Source organism: Belonocnema kinseyi, chromosome 8, assembly GCF_010883055.1.
Source record: "Belonocnema kinseyi isolate 2016_QV_RU_SX_M_011 chromosome 8, B_treatae_v1, whole genome shotgun sequence".
In the NCBI taxonomy this organism is placed as follows: Eukaryota; Metazoa; Arthropoda; class Insecta; order Hymenoptera; family Cynipidae; genus Belonocnema; species Belonocnema kinseyi.
In genome coordinates, this window is record NC_046664.1 from 9,961,812 (window position 1) to 9,979,678 (window position 17,867).

At 23.2% G+C, this 17,867-nt stretch overlaps 2 protein-coding genes across 2 annotated transcripts in view; one reads left to right on the plus strand and one right to left on the minus strand.

The window, feature by feature from the left end:
- LOC117177964 (transmembrane 9 superfamily member 3) overlaps positions 1-1,992 on the minus strand; it is a 44,249-nt gene extending 42,257 nt beyond the window's left edge. Inside the window, exon 1 of the mRNA XM_033369105.1 lies at positions 1,586-1,992. Coding sequence (XP_033224996.1) covers positions 1,586-1,666 — 81 coding nt within the window. The 5' untranslated portion in view covers positions 1,667-1,992. The remainder of the gene's footprint in view (positions 1-1,585) is intronic.
- A 4,221-nt stretch (positions 1,993-6,213) lies between these two features.
- Positions 6,214-17,867, plus strand: part of LOC117177965 (mediator of RNA polymerase II transcription subunit 30-like) — a 23,508-nt gene continuing 11,854 nt past the window's right edge. The window contains exons 1-2 of the mRNA XM_033369106.1: positions 6,214-6,426; positions 10,851-11,001. Of these exons, the coding sequence (XP_033224997.1) occupies positions 10,884-11,001 (118 nt within the window). The 5' untranslated portion in view covers positions 6,214-6,426; positions 10,851-10,883. The remainder of the gene's footprint in view (positions 6,427-10,850; positions 11,002-17,867) is intronic.

Genomic DNA, 17,867 nt, shown 5'->3' on the forward strand with positions numbered 1-17,867 from the left:
TTTAAAAACATTTGAAAACTATTAAAATAATTCAAATCAATGAAAAATTCATTGGAATATTTTTAAATGCCCTAAAATATTTAAAATTATTATAAATCCCTTCAAATTATTGAAATCAATTTAAAATTCCTTGGAATCTCTTAAAATATCGTGAAATATTTGAAATTCTTTTAAATCTCTTCAAATCATTGAAATCAAATCAAAAATCCTTGTAATATTTTTAAATACCCTGAAATTTTTGACATCCCATTAAATAACTGAAATCAATTGAAAATTCCTTGGAATATTTCAAAATACCCTAAAATATTTAAAATTATTTTAAATCCCATTAAATGATTGAATCTAAATAAAAAATTCTTGCAATATTTTAAAATATCCTCAAATATTTAAAAACATTTGAAAACTATTAAAATAATTTAAATCAATGAAAAATTCATTGGAATATTTTACAATACCTTAAAATATTTTTAAAAATTTCACATCCCTTCAATAGATTGAAATAAAATAAAAATTCTTTGTAATCTTTTAAAATATCCTAAAACATTTAAATTCATTTTAAGGCTTTTGAAATAATTAAAATCCATAAAAATTCACGATACCCTAAAATAATTTCAATCAATGAAATCAATTAAAAAATTCCTGGGAATATTTTTTAATAACCTAAAATATTTCAACTCCTTTGAAATCCCTTCAAATTATTGAAATCAATTTAAAATTCCTTGAAATCTTTGAAAATATCCTAAAATATTTCAAATTATTTTAAATCTCTTCAAATTATTGAAATCAAGTCAAAGATCCTTGGAATCTTTTAAAATACCCTAAAATATTTCAAATCATTTGAAACCGCTTAAAATAATTGAAATCAATGAAAAATTCATTGGAATATTTCACAATGTCCTAAAATATTTTTTAATAACCTAAAATATTATAAATCCTTTGAAGTCTTTTAAAATACCCTAAGATATTTCAAATTATTTTAAATCCCTTCAAATTAATGAAATTAATTGAAAATTCCTTGTAACCTTTTAAAATAACCTAAAATATTTTAAATTATTGAAATCAATTACAAAATTCCTTTGAAACTTTTTAAAGAATCTAAAATATTCCAAATCCTTTTAAATCGATTCAAATTAAATCATAATTCCTTGCATAAATTGAATGGTCGTGTAATATTTTGGTCCAAAATAAATATTTATAATTCCTTATCCTGGAAAAATTGACCTAGAATTCTATTTTCTTCTGCCTACTTACGAGGAAAAATTGAGAAGATTTTTCAAACTTTCTGAGAGTTCAGAAATTTAAAAAATAAAAATAAACAATCGCTTTCATAAATCACTGAAAATTTTACAAGAAAAAGCTTTAATTCTACTGCACAAAAAATGACAATATTTACACTCGGAGATTGAAAATCGAATGAAGTGCCGAAAACTGATCGACACAGCTGTCAGAATAACAACGTGTCATAAAAAAGTCTTGTGGAAATTTTTTGGAAGACAGAAATAGAAAAAATATAGTGATAAAAGGTAAAAGGCTATAAAAATGCGGTCAAAAGAGAGCGAAGCGACATTTGACATTTGTGACTTACGTTGTGATTATGCTCATCGCTGCAGGCGAGTGGAAGAAGGCCAACGGCCAGGATGCCCAGGAGGAGACGAATTTGTCTCATTTTTGGTGCGAAGATTGAAACCTGATTCGGCGTCCGGTTCGGCCCGGATTATCCGGGACGTTAAGTGGTTTGTCCGCCGAACGCGGGTGGTTTTACCCCTGCAAAATACGCGAATCCACAAGACTCCACGGAGGAAGACAGCACCCCATGAACACCAACAGAACTACTTAGAACTTTAAATTAACATAAAGTCGTAAACAAAAAACGATAATTTAATAATAGGAGATATCAAAAATTAGCGAAAAATATTTTCGCGACCGCGAAAACGACGATTTTTGTTTACTGCCACGTCAGATGGCACTTCCATCGATTACGACGGCGGCCATGTTTACATTATCCGGCTGGTGTCCAATTCACACGTTCCGCAATTCTATTTGCCAGTACTGTAGTGAGTTTACGAGCCGCCAGGTAGCGCCAGATGATCTAGTCCGAGTTCCGCGAAAATTCAAATTGAATAAATGCAAAACTGCTTTTTTTTACAAATTGATAATAAAAGTTTATAGTTTACTCATAAAAAACGGTTAAAATTCTTACTTTCACGAATAAAACATTATTGCATACTGGGCGAGCGTTTTTAGGTACAACTAAAAAAATAAAATATCCAAAGATGTTTTCAAAAGTAAAAGTATTGTATTTTCAAGAAAATAGATGAATATTTAACCAAACAATTTAAGCTTTTGCTAAAAAAATATCAGTTTTAAAGCAAAAATGGAATAGTTAAATTTGCAAGGAATAAACAATACATTTTCAATAAATAGTTCAATATTCTACTGAGCAAATGAATTTTCAAACAAGGAAAGTATTTCTCGACCAAAAAAGATGAATTTTCATCTAAAAAAATATATTTTCAACTATGAAGATAAATGAATTTTCTACTAAATAGTTCAATGTTCTAAAAACGATAAATTTACAATCGAAAATGGAATTGTTGCATTTGAAAATAAAAACAAATAACCAAAAAAAAAAGAATATCCAATAAAGTATTTAAATTTTTAAATAAAAAGATGAATTTCTAACACATAATGTTAGTTTTCTACTCAAAAAGGCGACTTTTCAAAAATTCATCAATTGTCAAATGAAAATATTTATTTTAAACTAAAAGAATAATTTTCCACTTAATTTTCCAGGTGAACTTGTAATAAAATACATGGATTTTTAACCTAATAATTTAATTTTCAACTTAAAACTATAAATTCGCAAACAAAAATGGACAAGTTACATATGCAGCAGAAAAAGAATGTTAACTAAAAAAAAAAATTTTAATAAAGTACATAAATTTTGACCCAAAAATGGAATAGTTAAATTTTCAGTTACAAAGATCAATGTTCAATTTAAAATAATTGATTTTTTTTAAATAGTTCAATTTTTAACCAAAAATGAATTTTCTATAAAAATATGAATTTTTAACTGACAAGAAGAATTTTTTACCAAGAAAACGAATTTTTAATAAAGTAGTTTATTCAACCAAAAATTGAATTGTTCAATTTTTAGTTACAAATATTAATTTCCAATTTAAAAAACGAATTTCGAAACAAATATTTAAATTTTTAAGGAAAAAGATTAATTTTCCATGAAGAAGATAAATTTTCTATTTGAAAAGTATTTAAAAATAATACAGAAATTTTTTACTTAAAAACTATCAATTTTCGACTAAGAAGAATTTTTTACCAAAAGAACGAAATTTATTAAAGTAGTTTTTTCAATAAAAAAATAGAATTGTAGAATTTTCAGTTACGAAACCTAATTTTCATGTTCAAAAACATAATTTTCTAACATTTATTTAAAAAATCGTTCAATTTTCAACCAAAATGACAAATTTTTAACTAAGAAGATTTATTTCTTAATTAATTAGTTGATTAATTGATTCAATTTTTTTCTTCTTTAGTCACATAGTTCAATTTTCCACTAAAGAAATTCTTTTTCAACTAAAATGACGTACCGTTCCGTAAAAAACGGATTTTTAACCAAATAGTTGAATTTTTAACCAAGAAGAAAAAATTTCAACCAAAAAATTTAATTTGTATCTAAAAATACGAATTTTCAAAAATACATGAATTTTCAACTGAGATATATAAATTTTCATCCTAAAAGAATAATTTTCTACCAAAAAAGACAAATTTTAAATTAAATAAATAATTTTACAAACAAATACGTGAATTTTCAATTAAAAAATATAATTTTTATAACCAAAATTGGTATAAGGTTGCGTTTTCAGTTACTAAAATTGAACTCTTAATTTAAAAAAAAAAAAGAATTTCGATACAATTGTTGAATTTTCAAACGAAGAAATTTCATTTTTAAACTAAAAGAATAATTTTCTATCATAAAAAAGAAGGTTCAATAAAAGATAATTTTTAAGACCGAAGATAAAGAAGTTAGATTTGCAGTTAAATGAAAAAGAATTTTCTATAAAGTAGTTAAATTTTCAGTGAAACAAATTAATTTTTTTTAAAATTGAACAAAATAGATGTATTTTTCACTAAAAATATATATTTCGAACGGAAAAAAATTCTTACCAAGAAAACGAATTTTCATTAAAGTAGTTTTTTCAACCAAAAATGGAATTGTTAAATTTTCAGTAACCAAGATTAATTTCCAATTTAAAAAACGAATCTTCAACGAAATAATTACATTTTTAATACAAAAGATGAATTTTCTACGGAGAAGATGAATTTTTTATTTGAAAAGTGTTTCTAAAAATAGAGGGATTTTCAACTTAAAAGTATAAATTTTCAACTAAGAAGAAGAATTTTTTAGCAAAAGAAAGAATTTCTATTAAAGTAGTTTTTTCAATAAAAAAAATGAAATAGTTGAATTTTTAGTTACAAAAATTAATTTTCATATTCAAAAACAGAATTTGAGCAAAATAGTTAAACTTATAACCAAGAAGACAAATTTTCATCCAAAAAATTAAATTTTTTACCTAAAAATACGAATTTTCAAAAATATATAAATTATCAACTATGAAATATATATTTTCAACCTAAGAGAATAATTTTCCACCAAAAAAGATGAATTTTAAATTAAATAAATGATTTCACAACCAAATACTTAAATTTTCAATTTAAAAATATAATTTTTTAAACCAAAATTGGTATGAGGTTACGTTTCAACTTACAAAAATTAACTCTTAATTAAAAAAAAATAATTCCGAGCAAATTGTTAAATTTTCGAACAAAGAAATTTCATTTTTTACGCAAATTGAATAATTTTCTACCATAAAAGAGGAAGTTCAATAAAACACATGAATTTTTAAGGGACTACATTGAATTTTCAACTTAAAAAGATAATTTTTAAAATCGAACCTGAAGAAGTTATATTTGCAGTTAAAAAAATTTTTTTTAAGAAGAGTTTTCTATAAAGTAGTTACATTTTCAATCAAAAATGAAAAAGTTAAATTTTCAGTTAAATAAATTAATTTAAAAAAGAGTTATCAAAAAAAAATTAATTTGTTAGATTTTTTTAATAGCAGTACATTTTCAGTTCAAAAATATAATTTCGAATAAATAAAACTAATTTTCGAAAAAATAGTTTAATATTCAACCAAAGAAATGAATTTTTAACTAAAATGTTTAATATTTAAAAAAATTAATTTTTAATTAAGTATTTCTGTATTTTAACCGTGTAGTTTCATTCAAACGACAAATGAAATGTTTTACCCATGAATAAGCATTTTCGAAACTTTTTCACAACGAGATATGAAACAGTTAAATTCGGAGTTGAAAAAAAAAATAAAAACGAATTTTCAACTAAGAAAGATAAATTTGTAACCAAAAACGAAATAGTTAAGTTTTCAGTTAAAAAAAAAAAAAAACAATTTCTAACAACAAAATAATTCAATTTCCTATCAAAGAAATTATTTTTAACTAAGATATTGAATAATAAAAATTTTTTTTTTAATAAAGTAGTTCATCTTTTAACCAAGTAGTTCATTTTCAAAAGACAAATAAAATTTTTCATCCCAAAATACGCAATTTTTAAAACATTTTAAAAACAAAAAATGGAACAGTTACATTCGTAGTTAAAAAAGCAAACAAATGAAAACGAATTTTAACTAACAAAGACCAATTTTTAACAAAAAATGAAATAGTTAATTTTTCAATAACAAAAATTAATATTCAATTAAAAAAAGATTTCAACAAAATAGTTCAATTTTCAACAAAAGAGAAGCATATTCAATAACTGATTGAATCACGTTTTCCTTTGTTTAATTGATAAACCATAAGCTTAAATTTTAGTTATCAATTCATTTATCCAATTTGAATTTTCGTGGAATCTTGACTAGCCTAGCAGCGCCACCTAGCGGCTAGTTTACTGATTTTTCGGTGATTCCGTTTCCTCGTTCGCATTCCATCCATTCCACACATGGCGCGAAATTTAAAACTACATTTGATATTCAGTTCTTAAATGATTAATTATATACAAACGGATAATTATTTTTGAAAGCTCATGTTCCGGAATTGCAAAAATAAAATTTTTTCAGCCCTCCAGGCATATACTGAATCCAGTATTTCGTCTAGGAAATCCTAAAAAATTATATTCAAAAATGTCGGAGTAATTGAGCCACAATAACGAGGTACTTACGTCAAAACGTCATCATTCCTCGAGATGTAAACAATTTAAGCTTTGTTTTGTATTATTGTGCTGCATATACATTAAATGCACTAAAAACGTACTCTGAGGTAATCAATAATTTGAGTTGCTAAAACATTTTCGAACATCAGGATCAGCATTTTAAGAATCTCGGCCCCGTTTAAAAAGTAAGTTTGACGACTAAGTTTTGAAATATGTTTTTTTTTTACAAGTCAACGATTCTAACGTAAAATTTTTTGGGTGATTGAATTATGTAGATTTAGAAAGTAATTTTGGATAATTTCGATGTATTTTGCACTTATAAGGAAAAGATAAAACACAAGCTCAGAATTCGTAAATATTAAGAAGCTAACCTCAAAATTGAACAGCGTCTCAAGCTAAAAAGGATATAAAATACATATATATTTTGATTCTAAGCGATATTTTTAGTATGGCACATCAAGGAAATTTATGATATTCAATATTTTGTTTTTATTTTACACGTTATTGATTTATTTTTCTATTTTTTGGAGATCTGAGTACCTTAACCTAAATTTCATTTAAAAAAAGATTTCGGTAAACGTATTTAGGAAAAATTATTAAAGTTAGACTAAAAATTCCGTTTTAACATATTCCTCTAGTTTTTAACAAAAAATGAGTTCAGAAAAATTTAAATAATGTTGAATAATAAAAACAGCCAGAAAGCTAAATTTAATTGCTTAAAAACGAAAGAAAAGCCAATTATCAATTAAGTACATTTTTTACCAACTAGTTGCATTTTTAACAAAAAAATACAATAGGTAAATCTTTAGTTTTAATTAATGAACATAAATTTACAAGCATCTAGTTGAATTTCCAACTAAAAAAGATCAGTTTTTGAAAATTAATTTCTAATATAATAGTTAAATTTTCAGTTAAAAAATTCATGTCATAAGAATATGAAAACGAATTTTCAAGAGCCAAAAAGATCAATTTTTAACCAAAAAGAATAATCTTCTCCCTTAAATTGCAACAGAAAAAGTTTCACAATTTTGTTGAAAATTCTATTTTATTGTTCGTAAATTAACTTTTTAAACTGAAAATGTAATTATTTAATTTTTAATTGAAATTTTGCATTTTTAATTGAAAATTAATCTCTTTTAGGTTTTGCTGAAAATTCGTATTTTTTTTAAATTTCACTGCTCGTTATTTTAAATTAAAATCCTTTTTTTAATATTAACTATTACATGTTTTATTGAGAATTCATGTTCTCAGGTTGTAAATTCATCTAGTTTATAGAAAATTGAAATTTTTGTTTGAAAATTAAACAATTTCGTTAAAAATTAAACTATTTATTTGAAAATTTAACTACATATTTTGTATAAAATAAACGTTTTTGTTGAAAATTCATCTTTTCGGGTTAGAAAATTATACTGTATTGTAGGAAAGTTAATTTATTTTGTTGAAAATTCAATTTTTTAAATGAGGATTTTATTATTTTGTTAAATAAATGATTTGCAACCAAATACTTGAATTTTTAATTTAAAAATATAATTTTTAAACCCAAATTTGGTATAAGGTTACATTTTCCGTTACAAAAATAAACTCTCAATTAAAAAAAAAAGAATTCCGACAAAACAGCTAAATTTGCAAACAAAGAAATTAATTTTTAACCTAAAAGAATAATTTTCTACCAAAAAAGACGAATTTTAAATTAAAAAATTATTTGCAATCAAATACTTGAATTTTTAAATTAAAAATGTAGTTTTTAAAACCAAAATTGTTATAAGGTTACATTTTCAGTTACAAAAATAAATTCTCAATTAAAAAAGAAATTCCGACGAAATAGTTGAATTTGCAAACAAACAAATTAATTTATAACCTAAGAGAATTATTTTCTACTATAAAAAAAGGAGCTAGAAAATTAACCTTCTTTGTTGAAAATTCAACTTTTTGGATGAGGATTTTATTATTTTGTTAGAAAAAAATCACTTTTCGACTAAAAAGACGTATCGTTACATAAAAATGGATTTTTACCTAAAAATACGAATTTTCCACTAAGAAATATAAATTTTCAGCCTAAAACAATAATTATCTAGCAAATAAGACGAATTTTGAATGAAATAAATGGTTTTGCAACTAAATACTTTAATTTTATATTTTAAAATATAATTTTTCTTTCAAAATTGGTATAACGTTACATTTTCAGTTACAAAAATAAACTCTCAATTTAAAAAATAAATAAATTCGACAAAATAGTTACATTTTTAAAGAAATTAATTTTTAACCTGAAAGAATAATTTTCTACCATAAAAAAGGGCTAGAAAATTAACCTTCTTTCTTGAAAATTCAACTTTTTGGATGAGGATTTTATTATTTTCTCAAAAATTCGTCTTTTTTGCTTAAATTCAACTGATTGAAAGTTCGTTTTTTTGTTATTAAAAATTAGTTTTTTTATACTGAAAATCTAAATATTATATTTTTGATTGAAAACTTATCTTTATTAATTAAAAACTCAACTCTGTAGTTAAAAACTGACCTAAATTGATTAAAAATTTATTTTCTCGTTTTTTAAAATGTTCTTTGTTGAAATTTATCTTTTTTTTTTGTTAACATTTCAATTGAAAATTCATTTTTTTTTTGCAAAATGAGCTATTTTTCTAAAAATTTAATTGTACAGTACTTTTTATAAATTAAGATTCAATCATTAAATTTTTAGTTGACAATTTATTTTTTGTGATTGAAAATTCGTCTTTCTTGGTAGAAGTTAAAATTTGTAGTTTATCAATTCATCTTTTTTTGTTTAAAAATCATCTATTCCAGTTGAAGATTAATCATTTTAGTAAAAAACTTATCAGTTTGATAGAAAATTAATTATTCAACTGAAAATTTAACTATCCCATTTTTGGTTAAAAATTGACATTTTTAATTGCAAATTGATATTTTATAGTTAAGATGAAACTATTTATTTAAAATTTCATATATTTTCTTGGAAATTTTTGGTTTAAAAATTTAACTGATTAGTATAAAATTCAACTTTTCGGCTTAAAAATTAAACTATATTTGGTTGAAAATTACCCTGTTAAAAATTAATATTTTCGGATTAAAAATTCAATTGTTTTGTAGAAATTGTGTCTTTTTTGTTGGAAAATTCATGTCTTTGGGTAAAAAATGCAATTCGTTGGTTGGAAATTCTGGTATTTTGTTGAAATTTCCTCTTTTCGGTTGAAAATTCAACTATTCGGTTGAAAAATTATGTATTTTGTTGAAAAATCGTATCTTTTGGTAGTAAATTAATTTTCTTTTATGAAAATTCACATTTTTAGTTGAAAATTCAAGTATTTCAGTTAAATATTAATCTTTTTAGTTGGAAATAAAACTGTTTTGTTAAAAATTTATGTTTTAAGTTTCAAATTCATTTATTGCAGTTAAAGATTCATCATTTTAGTGGAAAATTTGACTATTTCGTTTAAAATTCTTGTATTTTGTTAGAAATCTTTCTTATTGTAATTCAATGTTTTTACTTAAAAGTTTGGAATTTAATTCGTTTTAAGAATTTTACTTATCGCCCGCATAAATTTTTTCTAAATACGTACTGAATTTGAAGTATAAAAAGATACAATAAAAATTAATTTGAATTATTATTCAAATTCGTGGACTTGATAAACAAATTCAAAAAATTATTAATGATGTTTTTATTATTATATAGATATTTTAATTATTCGTTCGTAATATATTTAATAATAAAAACCTTGAATTGTCAGCAACTCATCCAAAGACCTTTTCAACAACAAAATTTTACAATGCAAAATTTTTAAATTGTAAAAATCTATTATTATTATATCTTTTATTGAGAATTTATCTTTTTGACTTGAAAATTTAACTGATTAGTAGAAAAAATTTTTTCGGCTAGACAATTAAACTATATTTGGTTGAAAATTACCCTGTTAAAAACTAATATTTTCGGATTGAAAATTTAATTGTTTTGTAGAAATCGTGTCTTTTTTGTTGGAAAATTCATCTCTTTGGGTAAAAATGCAATTCTTTGGTTAAAAATTCTTGTTTTTTGTTGAAATTTTGTCTTTTTTAGTAAAAAAGTAATGTTCTTGATTAAAATTTCCTCCTTTCGGTTGAAAATTCAATCTATTCAGTTGAATATTTGTCTTACTTAGTTTAAAATTCAACTGTTCCGTTGAAAAATTATATATTTTATTGAAAAATCGTATTTTTCGTAGTAAATTAATCTTCTTGTATGAAAATTCATCTTTTTAGTTAAAAATACAAATATTTCAATAAAATATTACTCTTCTTGGTAGAAAATTTAACTAGCTCGTTTACAATTCGTCTATTTTGTTTAAAATCGTCTTTTTTGGTAGAAATTTCCACTTTTTGGACGAAAATTCAGCGTTTTATTTAAAAAATTTAATTATCTTATTAAAATTCATTGTTTTTACTTAAAAGTTAGGAATTTGAAGCGGTTGAATTATTATTTAAGTACTTTAATTAATCGATGTGGCTAATATATTTAATAATAAAAACCTGGAATTGTCAGCAACTAATCCAAAAACCTTTTCCAACAAAAAAATTCTACAAAGAACATTTTTAAATTGTAAGAATCTAAAAATGTTTACAGAAACCAAAAGCTCCTTTGAAAAAAGGTAAAAAAATGGCAGGACAACAGCATCCTTTTCCTTCCGGCTTTCCAAATGCGCAACAGTCGACTATGCGTACTCAATTTGGCGGCGGTCAAATGGTCTCTGGATTAATGGGTCCCCAACAGGGCGGTTGGTATAATTACAAAAATTTTATTTTCGAAATACTTCTTTTTTTTTTGTAAAATTTTCCCTTAATGTTCCCTAATTTGCAAAAAATTCCTCTAAAAGTTCTATATTTTAGATGAAAATTAATTTAAACCAGGAAATGACAGTGAATTTTTTGACTAGGAATGTTACAAATTCGTAGAAGAAATATCTGTCCAAGTTCGATTTTAACAGATAATAGTCTTGAAGACTTGAATAGGTAAAAATTAAAAGCCTTTGACGTTGAAAATTTTTGATAAAGAACATTTTTATTTGATAAATAAATTTAAAAAATAACAATGCTCAAATGCTCTGCAACACATTTTTTACTAAAAATTTATCTTTTTGATTGAAAAGTTAACTATTTTTCAGAAAATTCGTTTTTTTTTTCTGTTGAAATCAATTGTTTTTAATTTAAAATTAAAATCTTTTGAAGTTCAAATATCAACTATCACGTTTTTCATTGAGAATTAATATTTTTAAGTTACAAATGCTTGGTTAACAATTCATCTGTCTGGTAAAAATTCGTGATTTGTTGTTGAATTTAGTTCATTTTGTTGTTGTTTTTTTTTAATGAAAATTCAACAATTTGATTCAGAATTCTTTTTAGTTGAAAAGTTAGCATTGCTTTTTTTTAATCAATTTTTGTAAATGAAAATTTAATTATTCCAGTTAAAGAATTGCCTCTGATTAAAAATTTAACTTTTGCAGTGGAAATTTCATCTGTTTTGTTGATAATTTTTTTCTAGTGTAATGAATTTTAATAAAAAGTCCTCTTTTATGGTAGAAAATTATTATTTTTGTTTAAAACTGTTTTTTTTTGGGTTGAGAATTAATGTGTTTTTTTATCGAAAATTAAACTTTTCGTTAAAAATTCATGTTTTAGAAATTCATTTCTTAGAAAATTCGTTTTTTTTTTCTGTTAAAATAAATTGTTTTTAATTTAAAATGAAAATCTTTTTAGGTTAAAATGTCAACTATTACGTTTTTCGTTGAGAATTAAAATTTTGATTAAGAATTCATCTTTTTGGTTGCAAATTTAGCATTGTTTTTTAATCAATTTTTGTAACTGAAAATTTACTTATTCCAGTTAAAGATTTGCCTCTGATTAAAAATTTAATTTTTGTAGTTGAAATTTCATCTTTTTTGTTGATAATTTTTTTTTAATTTAAAAAGTCCTCTTTTGTGGTAGAAAATTATTATATTTTGTTAAAACTGTATTTTTTGGTGTTAAGAATTAGTATTTTTTTATGGAAAATTAAACTTTTCGTTTAAAATTCGTTTCTTTTTTAAGTTTCATAATTTTTATTAAAAATTCATCTTTTTTGTTAAAAATTTAATAAATTGAAGAAAAAAAAATCTATTTTTTCTGTTGAATTCAATGTTTTTAAATTGATAATTAAAATCTTTTTATGTTAATATTTGAACTATTACGTTTTTCATTGAGAATTATTCTGTTTGGGTTTAAAATACTTGGTTAAAAATTCAAAATTTTCGTTGAAAATTCATTTTTTCTTGTTGAATTTAATTCGTTTTTCATTTAGTTTTTGTTTTAATTAAAACTCAATAATTTGGTTGAGAATTCATCTTTTTAGTTTTAAATTTTAGCATTATTTTTTTTAATCAATTTTTGTAACTGAAAATTTAATTATTCCAGTTAAAGATTCGTCTCTTTGGTTGAAAATGTAACATTTGCAGTTGAAGTTTCATCATTTTTGTTAAAAATTCAACTTTTTGTTTGAAAATTTAAGTATTTTTGAGAAAATTCGTTTTTATTTCAATTGATTTAAATTTTAAATATTTTAGGTTGAAATATCAATCATTACGCTTTTCATTGGCAATTCATTTTTTTGGTTGACAATTCAACTATTTTATGAACAATTTTCATTTAGTTTTTTTTATAATGATAATTCAACAATTTGGTAAAGAATTCATCTTATTAGTTAAAAATTTAACATTGTTTTTGTTTTAATCAATTTTTTAAACTAAAGATTTAATTATTCCAGTTAAAGATTTGTCTCTTTGGGTTGAGAAGTTTTTTGAATCGAAAATTAAACTATTACGTTGAAAATTCGTATTTTGTTGTTGAATTTAGATCATTTTTTGTTTATTTTTTAAAATAAAAATTCCAAAATTTGGTGAAAATTCATCTTTTTCGTTGAAAATTGAACTATTTTTTAGAAAACTCATCTATTTTTTAGAATATTCATTTTTTTCTGTTAAATTCAATTGTTTAAAATTTAAATCTTTTTAAGTTAAAATATGTTTTTTTAACGTTTTTCTTTGAAAATTAACCTTTTGGTGACCAAAATTTAACTTTTGCAGTTGAAATTTCGTCTGTTCTGTTTGTTAATTTTCAGTTGTTGAAAATTTATGTATTTTATTGTAAAATTCCTCTTTTATGGTAGAAAATTATTATTTTTGTTAAAAATGTATTTTTTTGGGTTAATAATTACTGTTTTTTTTAATTGAAATCTAAAATTTTCGTTTAAAGTTCGTGATTTTTGTTGTTGAAGTTTCATAATTTTTGTTAAAAATTCATCCTTTTGGTTGAAAATTTAACTATTTTTCAGAAAAAAATTCCTGTTCAATTCAATAGCTTTAAATTAAAATTTAAATCTTTTTAAGTTAATATATCAACTACTACCTTTTTTTTATTAAGAATTATTCTTTTTGGGTTTAAAATTCTTGGTTGAAAATTCAACTATTTCATTGAAAATTCGTGTTTTGTTGTTAAATTTAGCCCATTTTTCATTTCGTTTCTTTTCATGAAAATTCAACAGTTTGGTTAAAAATTAATCTTTTTAGCAGAAAATTTAGTTTTGTTTTTAAACTATTTTTTTAACTGAAAATTTAATTATTCCAGTTAAATATTTGTCTCTCTAACTGAAAATGTAACTTTTGCAGTTTAAATTTTATGTGTTTTATATATATTTTTTTTTTATTATAAAATTTATGAATTTTATCGAAAATTCCTCTTTTATGGTAAAAAAATTATTATTTTTGGTTGAAACTGTATTTTTTTGGGTTAGGAAGTAATGTTTTTTTTAAATCGAAAATTGAACTATTTCGTTTTAAATTTGTATTTTGTTGTTAAAATATCAATCATTACGTTTTTCATTGACAATTAACCTTTTTCGTTGAAAATTCAACTATTTTGTTGAAAATTTTCATTTCTTTTTTTTTTATAACGAAAATTCAACAATTTGTTTAAGAATACATCTTTTTAGCTAAAAATTTACCATTGCTTTTTTAAGCAAATTTTTGTAACTGAAAATTTAATCATTCCAGTTAAAGATTCGTCTCTTTGATTGAAAATGTAACTTTTGCAGTTTAAATTTTATGTGTTTTATAAATATTTTTTTTGGTATAAAATGTATCCTTTTGTTTGAAAATTTAACTATTTTTCAGAAAATTCTTTTTTTTTTGGTTTTTAAATTCAATTGTTTTTAATTTAAAATAAAATCTTTTTAAGTTAAGATATCAACTATTACGTTTTTCATTCAGAATTAATATTTTGAAGTTAAAAATGCTTGGTTAAGAATTTGTCTTTCTGGTTGAAAATTCAAATATTTTTTTGAAAATTTGTGTTTTGTTGTTGAATTTAGTTAATTCTTCATTTAGATTAAAAAGATAAAAACTCAACAATTTGACATCTTTTTAGTTGAAAACTCAATTATTTTGTTGAAAATTTTCATTTCGTTTTTGTTTTTTTATATAATGAAAATTCAACAATTTGGTTAAGAATTCATCTTTTTACTTGAAAAGTTAGTGTTTTTTTAAATCAATTGAAAATTAACATTTGCAGTTTAAATTTGATATTTTTTGTTAATAATCAATTTTTTTAGTATACAATTTTTTATTTTTATTGGAAATTCCTGTTTTATGATAGAAAATTATTATTTTTGGTTAAAACTGCTTTTTTTTTGGTTAAGAATTAATGTTTTTTAAAACAAAAATTAAACTATTTCTTTTAAATTTCATGTTTTTGTTGTTGTTGAAGTCTCCTCATTTATTTTAAAAATTAATCTTTTTGATTGAAAATTTAAGTATTTTTGAGAAAATTCGTTATTTTTTAAAATTTAATTGATTTGAATTTAAATTTAAAATATTTGTAAGCTAAGATATCAATGATTGCGTTTTTCATTGAAAATTAATCTTTTTGGGTTTAAAATTCTTGGTTAAAAAATCATTTTTCTAGTGGAAAATTCAACTATTTCGTTGAAAGTTCGTGTTTTGTTGTTGAATTTAGCTCATTTTTCATTTCGTTTTTTTTTTTAAATTGAAAATTCAACAATTTGGTTAATAATTCATCTTTTTGGTTGAAAGTTCAACTGTTTTTTGGAAAATTCATCTATTTTTCCGATATTCGTTTTTTTCTGCTGAATTCAATTGTTTTAAATGTAAAATTTAAATATTTTCAAGTTCATTCCATTCTTTAAAATGAAAATTTAAGAATTTGGTTTAAAATTCATGTTTTCAGCTAAAAATTTATCTTTGTTTTGAAATTATTTTTGTAACTGCAAATTGAATTATTCCAGTGAAAGATTCGTCTCTTCGAGTGAAAATGTAACTTTTGCAGTTTAAATTTTAGGTGTTTTATTAATTTTTTTTTAGTATAAAATTTATTAATTTTATCGAAAATTCTTCTTTTATAGTAGAGAATTATTATTTTTGGTTGAAGCTGTATTTCTTTCGGTTCAGATGTAATGTTTTTTTAAATCGAAAATTAAACTATTTCGTTTCAAATTCGTATTTTTTTGTTGAAATTTCATCATTTTTTGTCAAAATTCAACTATTTTGTTTAATTTTTGTTTATCTGTTTTACTCATAATTTTTTTGAGTTTAAAATTTATGAATTTTATTGAAAATTGCTCTTTTATGGTAGAAAGTTTAACTTTTTTTTATAAAGTACGTCTTTTTTTATTGAATTCAACTATATTTGGGTTTAAAATTCATCTTTCTGGTTGAAAAATCAACTACTTAATTGAATATTCCTGGGTGTTTTTTTAATTCAGCTCATTTTTCAATCACTTTTTTTGGATGAAAAATTTTTGGTGAAAAATGTTTGCAAACTGGGAAATGAGCGGAAATATTCTTTATTAAAACGGCCACCCTGATATTTCTTATATTTTATTTATACAAGTACCTACATTTTTCATCGCCAAAGGAACATTAACCCATAAAGGGCACACTTCCCTAAAATTATATAAGGAGCATACTGGGTGTTATTTACCCAAGGGTATTTAAACGTATGCTGTGCCGACGATATTGGATAGTTTTTTATAAGAAAATTAATTAATGGTGTTTAATCTATCTAGTTTAAGAAGAAATAAGTTTTACAACATTCTGAAAAATAAAAGCTTCAATTCAATGAAAAATGAAACGCCGTATTTTGCGTGATTAACCCTTTGCGGCATAGTGGGAATACCGTATTCCCACCTTTTTTCATATCATTTTTTGCGATTTCAGAGTAGTTTTTATTGGATTTTACAGAGATTTTTTTTAATTTCATGCTCACAGGATGATACAAAATTGAAATTTTGGTGCACAAGGTCTACATTTTTAAAATAATTTGTTAATACTTATAAACAAAGATGGAAAAAAGCCTTTTTTGTTGAAAAAATTCATTATTGAAAAAAATGTCCATTATATCCTTATGAAAATGGGTACTTAAGGGATTTTGGGGTCGCTTAATACGAATCTGGACTCAGATTTTGAAAATTCAAAATGGCGGACCCAATATGGCTGCCGAAATTGGGAATATTTTTGGATTTTATCTGAAAATTGGTATAGAGGGGTCTTTGGGGTCAGTGATCACGAATATGAACTCAATTTTGGAAATTTAAAATGTTGGATCCAAGATGGCGCTCGAAACTTGGAATATTTTTGGATTTTTTTCTGAAAATTGATATACAGAGGTTTTCGGGGTCGCGGATCACGAATCTGAAATCAGACTTTGAAAATCCAGAATGATGGATCCAATATGGCAGTCAAAATAATAAAGTTTTCTGGATTTTTTAAAAAATGAGTGTAGAAGGATTTTTGAAGTCACTGATCACGAATTTGAATTTAGATTTTGAAAATTCAGAAAATTGGTACTAATCCATGTTTTAGGTGAGTAGGTGTATGTTTTTTCAAAGCTCAATATTCTAAATATTTGTCATTTTGAATACAGATTCAAGATCAGCGACCCCCTGCCTGTTTCAACTTTCAAAAAAACAATTTAGAAATATTTTGAATTTTGGCCCGCCATTTTGAATGTTCAAAAAAAAAATCCAAATTTTGCCCGCCATATTGGATCCGCTATTTTGAATTTTCAAAATCTGAGTTCGGATTCGTGATTAGCGACTCCAAAAAACCCCTGTATATTAATTCTTTTAAAAAATCCAAAAATATTCCAAATTTAAGTCGCCATATTGGATCCACCAGTTTGAATTTTCTAAATCTGAGTTCAGATTCGTGATCAGTGATCCCTAAAACCCCCGTATACCAATTTTCAGAAGAAAAAAAATATGCCAAACGTTAGCCGCCATATTGGACCCGCCATTTTGAATTTTCAAAATCTGAGTTCAGATTCGTAATCAGCGTCCCCAAAAACCCCTATCTACCAATTTTCATGAAAACTCGTTTCCCTGAAAAATGTATGTCGGAAAGGGTTAAACTATTTTATTCATCTTAAACTGTGTATAAAAATTATAAAAATCAAAATTATGGGAAAATGGCATAGAAAAATAGGTTTTCATGTCATTTGTTAATCTGGCGTCATATGTTCCATTTGATTGAATTTGGTGCGTTTTGTTAATGCGCAAATAAATCTCTGGGTGTTATACACCCAGTATGCCCGTGAA